Genomic DNA, 20,007 nt, shown 5'->3' on the forward strand with positions numbered 1-20,007 from the left:
AGCTGATGCATATGTTAATGGTCATGCATCATGTGCCTCAACTGATTCTTTGATCAGTTCCAACCATTTCGATCTGTGGTTATGGGAGATAAATTTTGCTACGAGACGACAAAGTGAAAAACAAAGACAAGTGAATCTGTTATTCAAATATCGGGTGCCCTATCCACAGGCTTCCTTCCGTCTAGCAATCTAATCTAGTTCATGGATTTTGAAGGACTACTGGCTGTTCCAACCAATTCATCAAATGACGTCACGTGTGAAGCATCTCGGTGTTCAAAGACTTATAAATGAGTGTGCGTAGCAGTCTTGTTTCTTTTATTCTATTCTATTAACGTAAATTCTATTTGAACACCTGAAATTTTTTCGAGCTACAATTTTGTATCCAGCCATTGAAACCAAGAACATAGTTATCCCTGCTGACTTCAATTTTCATGTCATTGAAACAAATATCCCTCTTTCACTTTTACGTAACAGAAGGAACTTATAACTGGAATCCCTTATTAACAAAATTACATGAAAATATCCATACTTAGATGGAAAGGATGTGATTAAAGACCTGAAGCTTTAAGCTAAAGGTTAAAATTGGACAATAATCCAGCGTAGGAAGGAATGGAGGAAATTATTGAGAACGCCAAAACTTTGTTCTGAAAAAAAAAATGCGTCTAAAGAAGAATACTGAACAGAAGTATCGGCATTATCTTACAAAATCTTAATTGTGATTTCCCAACGCAACTGTTTCAATTTTATTCAGTTTCACATAGTATTCTTCGAAATGTATTTATTTTGCACAGCCTATTTATATATCGTTGCATTAAGAATGACAAGGTTCTGACCGATCAACTGCTTGTTTCGAGAAAAAACTGCCTGAAAGTTAAGTTCGCTGTGTTATCTAGATACAACTTCGCTATTCTTATATTTTGCATACTAATCAGCAAATGGCAGCTACATTGTTACATATATAAGATCGTCCTAATCCAAGGCTAATTTATTCTCTGCGGTGGCTGAATGGTCAGAACTTCAGATTGTCATACAAGCGGTTCGATTCCCGGTCAGGTCTGGGTTTTTATTGAAAAAATCCATAGTGACACTTGTGGCGGCCAAAGTCGCAGTTGGTGTTTTTCCGAAAATTAGGCATTTACATCATTCCGTCACCATTTCTCCATTTAGTTATCATTCCACAGCATTCCCCGAACGCTGGCTGATGACGCATGGAGGACTCTGGCCTAGGGACGAGTGGGGTTGCCTGCTCGAAACCCTGGCACATAGATAACCTTAGAGTGGTCAGCCGGTGCGAGTTTGGGAATGCATCACCAGAGGGTTAGCGCAAGAGACCTTTACAGGTCGCACTGCTGGGCCACAGTGCCTCCCTCCGTTAAATTCAATTCAATTCAAAAGGCTAATAATTTACACACGAATTTTTTTTATTAGTATTATTATTATTTTGATGGTCATTCAAAGCCAACGATATTTTACCTTACTTCATATTTTCTGTTAAACAGCATTAGTTTCCTATTCATCCATAAACTATGTCATTACTCATTACCCATTAGTTCCATTCAACAAAAGGACAAAACACGCTGGCCAATTTGAACTCCAAGTTGTTTCCAATTTTATGACATACCAATAAACCGATACTTCATAGTAATGTGCACTACTTTCATCAATATGACAAATTCTCATCAGTGTACTCCGATTTCTGTATATATAATTCTTCCTAAATCTAGAAATGAACACGTTGGAAATGCAACTATTCGTATTAATTCAGTAACATTCTTGAAAGAAAATGCTAAAGTTCTTTGTTTGCCTTAATGACGTGCGAGTTTTCCTTCACAGCGTACATGGACACAAAGGTCCACAATTACAAAAATATGATGTGTATTGTGTCTGTAATGGTTAGCACAGTCTCGAATGGGAGGGCGAAGTAATTCTGAACTCAAGAGTCTAAATTCGAGTCGCTGATGTGTTGCTACTAAGAAATGAGAATATGGAAAGCCGTCTGCTTTGAACGGTTTTTTAATTCGTCACCATTACTAATTTACGTGTATGGATTTTCACATTTGACGAAAATATTTTCCTACATTAGGAATTTTTGTTTTGCAGGTCTTTCTTTTACTGCAAACCTACCCAGAAAGAAAGAAAACCTTAAATCTCGCTAGATTTGTGTCTAGACATGCACGAAGTACGGTCATCACACTAATTCACAAATATACAATACGCATTCGCATTTACACACAATATGTTAGTTCGTAGCCTATTACAGTATCCAGGAAGGCAGATACGTAAGAAACAAACGGAAATATTTCACAAACTATGAGATAAAAACATTTATCCTCCTGAGACCTGAGAGTATAGTATATTATACTATACTTCATACATGATTATAATAGAAGATGTATGTGCTGAGACCAGAAGTCTAGTATAGGCTACCTGCATTTATGTCCTAACTGTAATCTGCAAATTTTTCGGCATTTTTCTCATTTCAGTGACCTTCTTTTTAAGTGTAGAGATTATATTGAACTTTAACAAATGTCTCAGGACTCATTCATATATAACAGTAAATTACGTCTTGAACTTTTAATATTATTCAATATTTTGTCCGAGAGTGTGACGACAAATTCAGCAATTTTATCGCCGCATTGAGTTTTGCATGGATAGTCTGTCGAGAGTAACTTCTTAAAGTTAAACGGCTTACATTAATTGGAAAAGAAAATTATCTGTAATTTCAGTTCCTTTAATAGTTAACACAGCATAAGCTAAAGACTCGGAAGTACACAAAACCATATGTGTTTACTGTACGTGTCATACAAGAACTAAAATTTGAATGAAACTTATTAATAGTTGGAATGGTAAAAGGGATAATTAAAAAAGGAGAGGTATAAATGAAATTATGTTTTATTTAACGACGCTCGCAACTAACGAGGTTATATCAGCGTCGCCTGTGTGCCGGAATTTTGTCCTACAGGGTTTTTTTTTATATGCCAGTAAATCTACTAACAAGAACCTGTCGCACTGAAGCACACTTAAATGCCATCGACCTGGGCCGAGACCGAACCCGCAACCTTGGGCACAAAGTCATCACTACCGACTGCGCCACCCAGGCCGACGGAAACATATAAAAAGCTTTTCGGTTTTTACTTTTTTGTTCTTGGTTATTTAACGACGCTGTATCAACTACTAGGTTATTTAGCGTCGATGAGATTGGTGATAGCGAGATGGTATTTGACGAGATGAGGCCGAGGATTCGCCATAGATTACCTGGCACCTTACGGCTGGGAAAACCTCGGAAAAAACCCAAACAGGTAATCAGCCCAAATGGGGATCGAATTCATGCCCGAGCGCAATTTCAGACCGGCAGGCAAGCGCCTTACCCGACTGAGCCATGCTGGTGGCTGTTATTATTATTATTATTATTATTATTATTATTATTATTATTATCTGACAATGGCAAATACAACACTGAAAATTCTATGAATTAATGCCACTTTATGGATTTTTATCGAAAAATGTCATACCCACTGCGAAGTTTCAAAATGAGTCTGTATTTGAACTTAACCGATCTGACACTAGATGGACATATCCCATGATATAAAATCTGAACGACGCCAGGCCTACACTTAATAAAACTACAACTAACAATCAAACGTTCCGATGGGGGCAGATAAAAAAGTTATTTTTTTTTCTTCCACCATGTTAATAATGTCAAAAGAAGTGGTTATACAAATTTTGGCCACTCGACCGCAATTACGAGGGCCGTAAAAAAATAAGTTCGCCAGGGACCGTTAACAGAAAAAAAAACAATATGATTGGACAAATTTATTGGAACAGACACAATAATTATTGAGCTATTTTGCAACATATTTTCCACCGGGATTGAGACATTTCTCATTTCATGGGATCGACAGAAAGAGGTGCAGACGCAGTCAAATGTTGGTCCCGATCTGAGGCGGCTGTCTTCTACGACACAAAAATTGATCTCATAGTATGACAAATGTCTCAATTCCAATCGGGGATATGTTGGCAAATAGCCCAACAATTGCTGTATCTGTTTCAATAAATATTTCCATGCAATTGTGCTTTTTTCTATAAACGGCCAAGGGAAAATCACTTTCTGGACGGCCTCGTAATTACGGCCGAGTGGCCAAAATTTGTATAAGCGCTTTTTTTGACATTAACAACTTTGTGGAAGAAAAAAAGTTAACTTTATCTGTCCCCAACAGAACGTTTGTTTGTAAGTTAAGTGTAAGTAGTGAACGAAGATATAATCTTTTGTAGGAATTAAACTCATGATAATGGCTTTCACGGGCTTTAAACGTTGCGAATTAACATACCCCGTTACTACGGTAAATAAGCCCATTACAGCGACTTCAAGATGTGTAACTTAGGCTATATTAAAATTTATTCATAATCTACTTTATCGGAACTATAAAACTAATCCAGATCCATTTTTACACGAAGACTTCGCATAATGGATGGAAAGAAGAATGCGGTCTACTCCACACAAGTTTGTATGTACACTCGAGTTCAAAGGCTATCACAAACAGCAACAGTTCTACAATTCCATCTATATAAACTGTTCTTTCTTGATCCGTCTTGTTCTACGTTTAACGAACTCTAATTTTCTTTCAAAGCCAATAGTGAATTAATAAAAACATAGGATTTCCATGAAAATTTCATGTTTTATATAAGCTTGATACACTTCTCAAACTTTGTAAAATCGTTTCATGGCTTAGTGAGTACAAATAAGTATACTTTTTTCCATGCATATTTGCATGTTCTGGCCTTTATAGGGAAATTCAGCAATAATGCATGCAATGTTAAAACATATTTTGAGGTTTACCTTGCATACTATGTTCCTTTTTTTATGCATATTTTATGTTACATCACATAATACTGCATTTATGAATGTTGCCTCTTAAGAGTTAGCAGTTCTGAGCTTACAGTATTTGAGTATGACTACTGAAAAATATAAGTGAAAAGACTAATTCTTTGCAGGGCTTCTACCGGAGAACTCCTAGACCTTACCAGCTAACCCCTCATTGTATTGTCACACTGGAATTGGATATCTTTTAACTCTTGTTTTATACAAGTACCAACCTGAAGCCAAAATTATTAGAATGTCTCTCATGCCCTCCTCCCATACATAGTAGGTACCGATAGTTTGGCGACAACAGTAGTAACATGCTTCTTCCCCTTACATGCCTTTAATTTGGACAGATAGTAGCCTAGCTCTGTAATACGGTACATGTACAGTTGCTTTGTGAATTACAATATTTGTGTTCTGCGATGAAATCTTGTGGCACAGTGGACAAACTATTGGGAAGAGTCCCTGTTTCAGAATCTCAGTCTGTTAGGTTTTTTTTTATTTCAGTTGGTTATTTAACGACGCTGTATCAACTAGTACTAGGTTATTTAGCGTCGATGAGATTGGTGATAGCGAGATGAGGCCGAGGATTCGACATAGATTACCTTGCAAACCTCGGAAAAAACCCAACCAGGTAATCAGCCCAAGCGGGGATCGAACCCGCGCCCGAACGCAACTTCAGACCGGCAGGCAAGCGCCTTAACCGACTGAGCCACGCCAGTGGCTGTCTGTTAGGTATCTCGCCTCACTCTTGATATCAAACTAACATGGCAGTGTCACATTTCTGAAATAGTTAAAAAAAAATGCAGACATCGCATCTGTAGACTGAAGCACATGTCACACAAAGCAGCACTAGCAATACAATATAAACGAATCTTAAGGTACTTCATTAATCAGACCCATCTAGCAATATACGAGTAGCTGTTCAGTTTGGAGTTCTGCTTTTCACAGTCAAATTAAGAGAATACAAGCCATCCAAAATCGCTGTCTCACTCGTAGATTGATAACAGGCGCACCATGGTATGTGCGAAACATCACTCTACATTCTGATTTAGGATTTCCGGAGGTGAACACAATACCCCGCAATAGCTACAGAAGACTACACAGGTGACCATGAAAATCCTCTAATCTAGCAAATTCCAGGAAATCACCCACCCGCTCGATCATTTCGAACATTAAAAAGGATTTAATAATGAAAAACTGTTGTAAAATTATTTTAATGTCGGGACCAACACAGGATGGCTCCCCGAATACATGTCATGTTCCATATGTTTTGTTTTATTATATTATCAGCTCAACTGTAATGTATATTTTATACAATAAAGTTTTCTTGAATGTTAAAAGGGGGGGGGGGGACAAACTTTGCAACATTGTTTACTTCTACCACATTAAATAAGTTGAAGACTCTGGTCTTACCACTCGGCGATTTCCTTGGAATTATTGAAGAAGTTCAAAAGTCTTCAGGATATGCTTATACCTATGTGGATGTAAGTACGTCAACTAGACAAACTGGATAAGGCCATTAAAGGAAATCCCGATTGTGAACTTGTGTTCAGTAAAAAAATTAATAATATTAATAATAATAATAATAATAATAATAATAATAATTTGTGGTGAAGAGTCAGAATTTGGCCTCTCTGTCTCAATTTTCATCATTTAAATTTGCACCTGTCACTTCTTGTGATGTAGAAATACCATTTTCTACATACAAAAAACATTTTAAGACACAAAGGAATAAACTTGACTACTGAAAATTTGGAAACACTGCACCATTCGAAAATAAAATTTAAGTCCATATTTTTACTTTTTTTTTTCTTCATCCTCCATTGTGCATGTTTGATGGCATTCGATAATAGGCCTATATGAATGCATGCATATTTTAATAGATTTGACAATGCAAGAAAATCCTGTATCTAGTTGTAGTCAATAATAACAATAAGTAATAAATAACTACGTTTTTCTTAAAGCAAACTGTCAGAAGTAACAAAAACATTTGTAACACTTCATCATCCATGTCTTTACTTTTAGGTACTCTCGAACAATTGCTGTAATATATTACTTTTGTGCGAGATCGTGCGTATTTGCTTGTTTTTCGCACAGATCCAATACGCGGTAAGTGTGAAATACCACATTCAGTATTCCCAACGTAACACACATAACAATTTCCCTCTTCTTACCGCTTAAGCGCGACATTCATTTTACTGCTTTAGGCTTTTAACATATTATTTTTAGAGACGTTTAACATAGTAATAATTATAAATTGGAAACTTACCACTGCAATTTCATCTAAATTGCAATGTTAATTATTGTTTTTAAATATTTGCAAAAATTAAGTAAAGTCTACTACTCCACGAAACTTATTGCATTCCTGAAACAAGTAACATTAAGGAAGCCGTGAAAAAATCAACAATATTCCAGATGTCGATGTTATTACTGCAATATGTTATATAAATAATATTGTTAAAATATTAAAATGAAAAATAAATCATTACATAACCTTACCGTTTGTTTTAAGTTCGCATTTATAGACTGGGAGAAAAAAAAAGACAGACGTATATCACGGCTTGCTGGAGTATAGTAAACATAGAAAACATTTTATAGCAACAATGTTGAAGAAAGATATTTTGGTTTTCCGAAGTTGCCGTCATTAAACAGAAATCAACATGGAGATTTCATGCAACTAATTAGAAATTCCTCTTTCAGGTATGTAATAAACGATCTTCGCACAAAATAATGTACGATACACGAGCGGTATGTTTCTTTTCATGTTCTCGGAAATTAAAAAAGCTCAACTAAGTTTCGCGTTTTCAATCTTTTCCTCGAACATGAAAACGTCAACATACCGCTCTTGTAACGTAGATTACTAATATATTATAATATATAGGCCTATACATTTTTTTTCAATTCAACCAAGCGTTCAATTTTAACTGATTTTATTTTTATCATAGATACATTAATACTTCTATGTCCTTATCCTCGCCCGTGACGGAATGATTAGCCTCTCTGCCTTCCATCATGGCAACCCGGGTTCGATCCCGTCTAAGTTACGAAGGATTTTGTGGTAGACAATGCGGTCTCGATGGGTTTTTCTCGGGGTTCTCCCATTTCCCTCTCCTCACCATTCCACCACACTCCGCAATCACCTCACTCTGCGAGATACCGAGCCAGGCGTCCAGAACAAATGACAAAGTTATATACATGTTTAATAAAGACTAGGCCTATTACTATTATTATTATTCAGTTCATCAGCAAATATCAACTTCGTTCATCTCGAACGAATGGATCGACGCAGAATTCCAAAAGCACTGTTTCATTACCATCCCCATGGCAAAAGATCTCTGGGTCGTCCGAAGAAGAGATGGACTGAAAATTCTAGTTTGAAACCGGAACAGGCCACTCGGCCTAATACTTGTTAGGAAGACGACGACGACGATGATTATTATTATTATTATTATTATTATTATTATTATTATTATTATTGGGTCATTCCATGAAAATGCGACATGTTCACGAAAAAGAAAAATCTCACGAATCTCTGCTTGTTATTATGTCATTTTTTTTTTTCGTTATGATACGAATTTTTTTAATCTGACAACACTGATTATGCAACAACACGTATATGGGAGAAAAAGCACAAAGAAGTCTGTGGTTTAAGAGCGCGAAATTATCTATTAGAAATCACATATTTGAATGCACATTTAAGGCAAATAAATCATTACTTCTGTATGCTGTATGTTAAATTCAATTAATAATGAAGTGCTGACCTTTGTTAATAATTATAATGCATAGAAACTGTACTACAATGATTATTTCGTGCTTGAGTACAATTATTACAAAGAAAGGTTGAGAGTTCGTGTCACGCTCAAATGAACAATTGTTTATATTTCTTCAAAATCATTTAAATTGTTAATGTTTCGTAAAAGTGAGACACATCACATAACAATCAACTTCTTATATGGACAACATTTTGATTTATGTATAAATTCTACCAGAAAAACACGTGACACACGAATAAAAATGTTAAATTCGTGTGTCACTAAAGTTTATCCTAAAATCCAGTTACAATTTTTGTTGTTAATGGAAGTGTTTACGCCTAAACATAATTAGTAGTGGGACTTCAAATACTTATTGTCGATTTAGATAATTGTGTGTGTGTGCACACGCTCCTGTGCGTTTTTTTTTTTTCAATGTACATATTATACTGTAAATTAAACATTCTTGCAAATATGTGTTCCATAAGTGTTGTAAGAAGGAAAGGAACTGGCCACGCTACCCCATTATCTCCTGGCCTAGTTGCCTCATAAGTGATGCCTTCTTGGTATCACTTGTGAGGTTCACACCTGTCTTCGGCCAGTTGACTAAACAACAATTGTTGTAAAAATATAGTGTGTTGGCATAAAATTAGTACCGTATAAAACATTTAATTTATGCCAAAAGTTCGTATAAAAAACATGTATATAATTTTTTTAATTCCTTGAATTAAAAGCTTACAAAAATTGGTTTATGTTAATTGGTCAATGTTACTTATGTCCCGCCCACTATAGAGACATAGGCCAATTTTACACACTTGTTGCTTCTTTGACGGGTTAGGTTTGGTTAGTTTAGGTTTTTGGTATAGCCTACCTTGCATATACGATTATAGCGCAACATTGGCAGTGATAAAAGTGAAATATTCGTTCAGTGGGCGTTGGATACTCCACATTCACCTATTAATTTATTTCATATAAAAAAACAGGCTTATACAGTACATTTTTATGCTAAGTTAACTTACACTAGGTATCATATTGCAATTCTAAAAGACAGAGCCTTTTAAAATCTAAATTAGTTGTTCTATTGATATCATAAACATTTATACATTTTGAATATTTCTGATAGTAATTTCAAGAATTCAAGTTGGGCTGATCACTTGCTTGGATTTTCCCCGAGGTTTTTTTCCAACCGTAAGGCGAATGTCAGGTAATCTATGGCGAATCTTCTGCCTCATCTCGCCAAAGACCATTTTGCTATCACCAATCCCATTGGCACTAAGTAATCTAGTCGATAATGTCGTTAAATGACTAAGTAAAAAAAAAACATCAAATATACAGGGGAAGTTACAAAACCTTGTGGTGGCGAAGAATTTAAAAGTAGCCTATCTGTGATGATCAACGAAGGGAAGTAGTACAAGTCGCTGATATATTGGTATATTCGTCACATGACATTACATAGGAAATATCACCACATGTGGTTGTAAACAACCCTGGATATTTTAAATTTGAAAGTGTAGTTTAGTGTAATCTAGGCCTAGTGTTGTTCTGTATAATAAGAACTGTAGGCATAGTATATAAGTCTTTCACAAGAAGTGATGTATTATAGTGCATTTAAAACAATTAGTAACCAACATGACAGCAATGTTCGTGTGTCACAACACATTTGCAATATTTTATTTCTTAATGGCACTGTTATTTTTGTTTAAAGTTTGTAATTTAGCAGTTACATGTACTACACAAGTGTCTTAATTGTTTAGAAAACAACTGAATGCATTTATGTCATTTGGCACAATAATATGAACATTTTCCATTTTGGTAATAAATCAAGTGGCAAGAAAATGTTCGTATGTCCCACCATATAATATTTCAAAGTTTTCACATTATTAATTATTCCTTTTCATTGAGAATTCGTGTTTATATTTAGGAAAGCTTATATTAAACGACAGTAATGTCTTTTTCATGAACTACTAAATATTTAATTAAATATCCTGTGATGATCACAGTTAGTTACTTCAAAAATGTTACGTGTGTCACTATGGAATGACCCCCTCCATTCTCTCTTTCATGTTTTATCTCCTTTCGTATAGTTACAATTCGATCTGGTGTAAAACAAAAATAATAATGTATCTTTTGATTAACACTTGATACATCGTTGGCCTCCTGATTATATGGTCAGACCGCATGGGGCCACCGTTGAGACAACACAGTATAGCAGCACATGACAAAGAAACACCCAGCCCCGTGTACGAAAGATAAATCTCTCACTGCCCACGCCGCCGGAAATCGAATCACGGACCGCTTGGATGGGAAGTTCATAAACTATATAGGCCTAGAGCCAAGGCGGTAGACGATGTTTTCATACGTAGCAAAATTTAAAAATATCCTATAGGCTATAAATTATAGAACATAATCCTTAATACACTTCAGATTTAAAAATAATATCTTCTACGTGAACATTTTACAAAATGTTCATAGAACTATGTTCTCCTTGGTTTACTATGTAATACATTTTTGAACAGATTAGTAGTCATAATCAACTTCCTTGCCACTCGAGAATATCACCTCTAACCGACGAAACATTTCTAAATTCAGTACTGGACAAAGTTAATTATCCGAAACTCATTTTCCCCTTGAAATAATCAGAAGTGATCAATAGAATACACGTTTAAAATCTATGAATTAGATTTCCTTAAAGATCTTAGTTGTTTCTTACACATAATTTTCAAAAGCAAGGTAATTCAAAAATACAGAACCTAGCCTATAAAGAAACGAAAAAATCACGAAGCAATTGTGGCAAAACTTTGGTATAAAACAGTGCATCATAATCGAAAACCAATTATTGTAATACTGATATGAACTTAAAGTTACATTGTGTTCTAGAAGTACCTATCTTTTTTGCAGTACTGAAAAAAAAATATAACGTACAACGATTCAACTTTTAACTGATTTATTTAGCCCACTTTTATTTATTCTTCTTAGGTAAACATCCATGTTAAACTCTCAAATAATGTGAAGTTTCATAATCTACTGTATTTTGATAAAATTTCATTCCAATGTGCAAAAATTATGGAAAAGTGATACATGATTTACTTATTGCTGCGACATCATATTCTCCAACACTACGAACGATATACAGCCTACTTTACATTCCATTTGAAGACCAAATAAATTTCAATCTATAATACAAGTTGCAAACGATATAGGTCTACTTCTATAAATCAATTACAATGCCAAAAAAAAAACTCCTTTACTTGGAACACTAGTGTTCATTTGCCTCCAACGGGTTTCGCACACTGTACCATAACGCATTACCAAAGGACGCCAGTTTCCAAGTCGACAAATGATTACAATAACAGCTGCAGCCATAATACTGTGACCATGTGTACGGACCCTCCCAGACAACTGTCAGATGAAAAGAGGAAGACGGCTAAACTAAATGTGGGGGAGACGATAAAAAAAAAAGGGAATGGTATGAGAGGGAGAAGAAGCGAAGGGATGAAGTTTGAGGGAGAGGCGAGAGGACAACGAAATGTGGTAGGGTTGCAAGTGACTCAGTGGGGAGGCCCTCTCCCTCTCCAATCCCCACTCTTTCAGGACGTGGGGAATCAATACCACGTTGCCTAGTCCACAGTCGCCATACAACACACTGCGAAGGGAAAAACCGGCAACACTGCATGAACTAAATGGTTGGTTTATACGGTGAACATAAAGCGTTGTCTGAATTATGAATATATAAAGACAAGTGAAATTTAAACATTTGTTCTAAGTAGCCTACGTCAGTAAGGTAGGCCTATATATGAGGAATTGTGGACCACAAATTATCTTTAAGTTTTCAAAATTAGCTTCACAACAAAATTTCAGTATTCCTAAAGTAAAGATACGACAAATACTGTATGTATGTACTATATTCCGAAACAAACCAAGCCTTTCCAAAATATAACGCCGACCAAATACAACAGACTACATAGATTAATGTCCTTGCAAATTTAACTTAGGAGATATTTCAAAAGTCGACAAATTTCAAACGAATACCTACGCATTTGTATAAAACTTTGGCTCCAAGACTGAACACATACTAATTATACAGAAGTTGCAACTAGAACAATAAAAAATATAAAAGGTAATGTTCTAAGGTTAATGGGATATTTTGATTACAGAAACGCGACATCACATTACCCACATGTCTACTGCCATATCCGTAATAGTGGCTACAAAAATGTACGTATGCAAAAGAAAACAAAAACATCAGGTATGACAAGGAAGTAACATCCCTATTATTATAACAAATTATTAAATGAAAATGTTTAAAAGGGTAGAATATTTTCAATATGCTGCGCAAACTACATCAATGCCTGCACCAGTTAACCACCAAATTCGAAATGTCCTTAATATACAGCAATCATCACAATGTTGAATAAAGGCAATAACATGCATCTGAAATCACATCATAGTGGAATACGTAAACAATGATAAGATAATTCATAAACCATTGAACCTAACATGGCGGTCCAAGTTTCTTATATGCCGCGAACACCAACTTGTTGCTTGTCCCTACACAAAATCGATTTTCCAACTTTCGAGCATCCTCTGTCTGCCATGTAATAAGAGAACATAAACATCACTACCGGTAGCTGAATTACATTTTTAATATACGTACCATATCTGGTCCCATATCTTTCATGTCACAGTAAATCAACAACCCTGATGCCGGTGTCATCCAATTATTGTGTTGCAAAATTTTTGCGCGAAAAAAATATAAAAGATCCCCTTAGGTGATCTATATTATATACACTATTTCACAGCAATTAATTAAGGAAAAACAACACAAAACACCAGCACATACACACGAAAAAAAACTATTTACAAAGCATCCGAACTACTTGCTCTTCTTCTTGGTTTCACTCCATTTTTATTTTCAAAATTGTTCCACCGCCCTCAACTTCGAACACACACGCGCGCGACACAAGCTCCAACTGCCGAGACAAAGAACCAACGCCGGGACCGGGTGAGTTCATTACCTCACTAGTCAGGGATGTTCGGGCATCAGGGTAACCAACGTACTCAACTTTACACTAGACTCCAGACAACAAAGTCTACTATTATGTTATTTAAATACAAAATGACAAGTCATGAAAGCATTCCCAGAATTAAGTCACGCTATTGTAGAAACAGCAGTAGTGAGACACGGAACATCTTAAAATATGACGAAATAAATACTGTTGAAAAGAAAGTATCGGTGTGTAGGACCACGATGTTTCACTTATTATGCTCTATAAAGTGTAAATTGTTGGTATAAAACGATCCTGATGGTTTAATAAAAGGAAACAAATTACTTCTTCAACAATTTACACATATATAACAGAATGTTAATGATATTAAACGGAATACATGACAGTTTACGTCATCTTTAGCAGTTCCCATGACCAGTATATGTTGGTCACAATGATCCCGCCCTAGGCTAGCGCGAAAACGTGACTCAAATGAATACCGCGAAATGTCATCTCGTAAACACAAGTTCTGTCGCGAATTGGTGTTGGAATTTCAATTCTTTATTCACGTGCTGTGATATAAGGGGTTAGGTACAGCTTGCAGCAGTAGAAATTTTGGAAATATTCAACAATGTTTTCCTCATTTACTCTATCTTGTAGAATAATGAAAATTGGTATGTGTAAAACACTGTCCTTCTGCTATATGAAAATTTATTTTTACGATTAAAAAAAATTATTTATATAGTCTATATATATATATATTTTTTTTTCAAAATTAAAAAATGGTGGCAGTTCACTGTGCAGTGATGACGTGTTTCCCTCATAACTCAAAAACTTTTTAACTCTTTTATGTTCTCTCTTTAATTTTATTGCTGAAACTCATGTTTACAATATCATGCTCTTTCAACTACATTCCTTAATAAATAATATTTTTTTTGTATTGTGTTAGAAGAAAATACTGATATTTGACCATTTTTTTAAATGATTTTATTTTTTATCAGACAATTTATCAAAGATAGAGAGGTTGTTTTTTATATTGTAGATATGACAAGCATAAATACATACAAAAAAATTCATCACAGAATCTTGGATAGTTTTTGAGTTATGACGGAAACGCTTTATCACTGCACAGTGAACTGCCACCATTTTGAATTTGAAATACATAGAGACTATAAATAATGTTTTTAAATCGTAAAAATATTTTTTCATATAGCAGAAGGACAGTGTTTTACACATACTAATTTTCATTATTGTACAAGACAGTAATGGAAGAAAAAAATGTTAAATATTTCCTAAATTTTACTGCTGTAAGCTGTATCTAACCCCTTAACGCATACAAAAATAGGGGCTAAACTAGCGCTGAAGCGCTTATATACCTTGTATATACGAATCTGTAACAGATAGATTTTGTTAGTTTGGGCTTTTATTATGCCTTGCATATACCATCAAGTGCATATCCAAAAAAAAAATCTTGTAAATTCAACAATTTTCGCTTCCGAAATCACAGGAACTACTTCAGTGCTAGTTTCACCAAAAATATAAATTAAATCATAATAAACATTTGCTAACCAAAAATTAGAAGTGGAAAATTATTTACTACTGTTATAAGACGATTTTCAAGGACAACATTTGATAGGCTATACTAAATTAAACGGCAAAATATAATGATGGTCCTGGTTAATTCAATTATCACTAGAATTTTGTACATGAGTTTAGAATTATTGTAAAATTGACTTTTTCCAGTTCTGCAATGGAGAGAAAATCAAACGTTTCGAAGAAAAGGGCCAATCTTCGAAATGTCATTTCCTTGTAAATTATAGCAATTTAACAAACTACAATTTACATTTCTAAACATTTCACGAACGTTTTCTTCCTAATTTAAACAAATACACAAATTGTTCATCTTCCTTTTGTAATAATTGGGGAACCAACAGCATGGCAATGCAAGCAAAACGTACGGCGATAGTCTAAAGCAATGTCTATTAAAATTTAAACATACACCTATTTTGCGTTCAATAAAAATATAGGTAAATTGTTTTTTTTTCTTTAAATTGATGCTAAATTTCACATTACTACGTTCTACTAACGTGACGAAAAGTGGGGCTTCAACATCAAACAAGTTGGAAAAACACTGGTCTAAAGAACGGGTGAAGCAAATTATTAAATATCCGCAACTTGTCCACGGCCTAGATCTAATACCACATAATTATGATTTTTCCAAACTTTCCAGGAGAGACAAAAAATATTTATTATTAATGCATTTTATCTGAACCACTGAAAAGCACAATACTCCGTATGAATACTTCATTTTACTCGACTTGAAAGTATTTTTTTTTTTTTTAATTATCCGATTCCGAGATATTTCAGTCTTTTAGCATATTTGTTATTAGAACGTGAATAAAGAACTGATGCGTCTCATTAATTGAAATGGAACTATAATTTTTTCACCTTTTCCTTAAGATTTCAGACATTTTATTTAACATAAGACCATTTACTGAAGAATAACAAATAAAAGAAACTAATTAACAAACAAGAAAAAAATAAAAACATATAATTTAGGAAATTACATAAATGCATTTTCAGACTTTACATTAATATAGAAAACCGCAGTGTTTTATATGAAAATTTAGGAAATTACATAAATGCATTTTCAGACTTTACACTAATATAGAAAATCGCAGTGTTTTATATGAAAATTTTCAAAACACACATTTTCTGATTTTTCTTTTTTAATGACGGATACTTGACTTCGCGTCTTTGACACCAGTGTCCCTCTTTAGGACGAATGCGCCATACTTGTAGACCCTTTGGCGCAGACCGTTGCCAGACGCCCGGGATTTCTCAGGATTGTTCTGAATTTTATTGGTGTGTCCTGTGTCCTGGATTAAGTTGATTAAGTTATAATTGTCCAGGAATATAAAGCAAAGTGGAAAAATACAATTTTTCTTATAATTTCTATAAAATTACTTTTAAAATTCCTCATTCATTTCTCAAAGACCTTGTCCAACTTGTTTAACACCGTTTTTTATCTCCTACCGGATTATATTGAAATAAAAACGATAATACTGTAGTATATATTAGGTACATCTTCCACTGCGAACCGATCACTCTCCAATCTTCCCTATTTCCTGCCTTGCTCTTCCTCTCCGCATATGATACATATATCTTAATGACTCTACCATCCCGAACTCTTTTCCCGTTCACACAACCTTCCAGAGCATCTTTCAGTAGACAGTTTCGTCTCAGCCAGTGACCCAACGAATTCCTTTTTCTCTTCCTGATCTTTCTTTATTCTCCTTGTAAGCTGATTTATTATTGATAGGATTTAAACACTATCAAAAATTTTTTCTGTATAAATCAGGCTGTAATATGATATTTTTCTAGAATTTAACAATAATTAACAGTAAATTTCATAATCTAAGACCCTATATCAGTGATTCTCAAACTTTTTAAGTCCGGGACCCTCCTTGAAAGATATTAAACTTCACGCAACCCGTAAGTTAAATTAGTACACTCTAATTACTGAAGAAAAAGTAAATACTGTATGATTGTATGTCAATAAAATAAATACTATATTATTCTAATTCAGCGCATGTTGAAATTTTGTTAAAATATTTTGTACTCACCGAACTATTGATGGAAGGACCTGTCGTGTCTGCATAAGCTGGTGTATGTTGGATTCAAGTGCAGTTAACTTGAGTCGTAAATCAGAGCGTGCATCAAGTCTATTTCTGTACTTGCTTTTTACTTGAACTAAAGAGGAAAATCCCTTTTCACAAAGATATGATGTTGCGAACGGCATGAACAACTTTAATGCCCCATTCGAAAGTCCAGGATATTCACGCCTAAATGATATCCGAAAAGTTGTTATATCTGAGTGTAAAGATTTTGTCAGAATTACGGCTAATATCACATAACTGTTCTCTAGTTTCACTGACAATTCTGAACGTTCGAAATATAGGAATGAGTCTCGAATTCAATTATTGAATTCACTGTAATTTTCTGGAAAATAACTTTCAATCTCATTATTGAGAGCAAAAAGACTGAATACTAGAGAATCACAAAAATCAGAAGGTAAGGAAAATTCATTCTCACTTAGAAAATAATCTAAAGTTGGAAAGGCAGAAAAAAATTATTACTTTTGACGTCCTCTACCACAGATTGATCTTTTTCTGGAATGATTTGACTTTATCATAAGCTTTGAACACAGTGATGGTTGGGCCTTGAAGAGACAAAAAACTGAGTTCATTTAGTTTGGAAAATAAGTCTGCCATATAAGCCAGTGTTGTCAGCCAATTATTATCTAAGAACAAAGCCACGTACTCATTCTTACAATCATTCAAAAATAGTAAAACTTCTTGTCTCAGCTCGAAAAGTCTCACAAGGACTTCACTTCTTGAAAGCCAGCATACTTCTGTGTGAATCAGGTACCAATTTCGTCGCAACGCACAGAAAAAAAGTCTCGCATTCAATGGGCGAGATTATATGATGTTTATCACTTTAACTGCAGTGTCGAAAATTGTTTTCATATCACTCGACATGGTCTTACTAGCCAATGCTTCCCTGTGAAAAAAGCAGTGTACCCAAATCACATCACGAACACGAGTAAATCACCACTGTGCCGTCCACACATCGCTCAACACCCATCGGAAGTTAGCCCAATACATTTTTTTCCAATCAATGGTGTGCTTAATCACTAGACATCGGATTTTTAGGCACTAAAATTGCCGTTTTAGGCGCCTAAATAAGCTCAAAATTTGTAAAATTAGGCTCTATTTTAATGAAAATAGGCATTTTAGGCACATCAAGGTATCATACTTATTTCTTTCACTGAAATTTTTAGTTATACACTAAAATACGCACAAAAAAGTATGTTTAAACATTTAAAAAGAATACTATATTATATTTATAAACAGAGCTGCACAAATTTAATATATTGAAACTAATGATATAATGATTATTGATATCAAGATTACTCATTTTAAGTTATTGAAATTCAGTTCCATGCTCAGACTTTATTATAATTATCTGCACAGTACACCACCAGAATTTTTTCTAAATTCTCCACAGTTAACCTTTGCCTTTTGTCACTGAGAATCATTTTGAAAGCAGAAAAACTTCTTTCAACCGAAACTGATGTGAGAGGCGCAAATTTTTAATTAGGTACAATAGAAACATCAATACTTACTGGAACATTTACACTTTCCCCCGATATCACTCTTGATACTTTTTCCAACAATGAAAATCCTACATTCTTATTTAATACGTTGTCCCACTTATTTTTAACTTTTTTCCCAGTTTCGCCCAAAGCAGAATGTATGTTCACTTGAGCTTCCTTTACTATTGCTATTTGGCTACAAAGAGATTGTTTTTCACGTTCTAATTGTTCAATGCTTGCAGGTATGAAAGAAAAGTTTGATGTTATGTAGGCAATATCGTTTTTCACTCGTGAGTCAATCAGACAATCTTTCACTGCTTTCACACACGCTGCACTATCAGTTTCAGGTAATTTTTTCAATAACTGTGACCACTTCTTTAAAATACTTAGAATAATACACCACTGACTGAATCCAGGTTCCCCATCGTGTAACAACCGGCTGAGGTGGGAGTGGGATATCTGGAAAGTTCTCTCTGAATATTGAAATCCTGGATGGGGCTTTACAAAAACTTTTTTTGTGTTAGAAATAAACGAATTGACAAGAGGAAATTCATTCCGGATTGTTTCAGAAACCCTGTGAAGGCCATGTGCTAGACAGGTTACATGCGTGAGGTTAGGATAAAATGTTTTAAGAAGTGGAGCTGCAGCAACCATGTATGAGGCAGCATCAGTACAAAACAACAGAACTTTAGAATCGTCTATATTACCTGAGTATAAAGACTGTAGGCCTTTATCTACAAAATAAGCTATGGCTTGGCTATTCACTTTCGAAAGTTCCTTAACACATACGAGGTGTGGAATCGAAGGTCCATCAGGACTAAGTTTTCCTACTGCCATATTTGCTATATACCTATTCATAGGATCTGAGGTTTCATCCACAGAGACCCATATGTAAGAATCACCTATATCCTCCCGAATGGAAGCTAAAGTTTCATTGTATATTCTGTCTAAGTAATTTTTTCTTAGGGTCGACTCAGATGGGATATTTTGTTTGCAGTATTTTTGTAAAAACTGTCTTAAAACCGGATTTTCAATTGCATTCCAGGGAATGTTAGCAGCAACAAACGCTCTGGTTAAATCAGCATAGAAATTGCTGCTAAGATTGGATGAAGTAGGCTGTGTTAGTAAAGTTTGTTGCAGTTGATTTTTCTGCTGAGCTTTAGCCTTATGAGCCGCTCCTTGCACATGCTGCTTTAGGTGGCACTTCTTTTCTTGCGAAATCTAAAAATGTAAAGTAAACTGAATTAAAAT

General features: G+C 34.7%; 1 protein-coding gene across 5 annotated transcripts in view; it reads right to left on the reverse strand.

Moving 5' to 3' along the window:
- pum (pumilio) overlaps positions 1 to 20,007 on the reverse strand; it is an 888,766-nt gene that overhangs the window by 732,800 nt on the left and 135,959 nt on the right. Inside the window, exon 1 of one of the 5 annotated variants that reach the window (XM_069833262.1) lies at positions 13,268 to 13,590. The exons of the other annotated variants lie outside the window; for them this stretch is intronic. Within the exon in view, the coding sequence (XP_069689363.1) occupies positions 13,268 to 13,327 (60 nt within the window). The 5' untranslated portion in view covers positions 13,328 to 13,590. Of the gene's footprint in view, positions 1 to 13,267; positions 13,591 to 20,007 lie in introns of those variants that run through there. 5 annotated transcript variants of the gene reach the window in all.

This window comes from Periplaneta americana, chromosome 8, assembly GCF_040183065.1.
Source record: "Periplaneta americana isolate PAMFEO1 chromosome 8, P.americana_PAMFEO1_priV1, whole genome shotgun sequence".
In the NCBI taxonomy this organism is placed as follows: Eukaryota; Metazoa; Arthropoda; class Insecta; order Blattodea; family Blattidae; genus Periplaneta; species Periplaneta americana.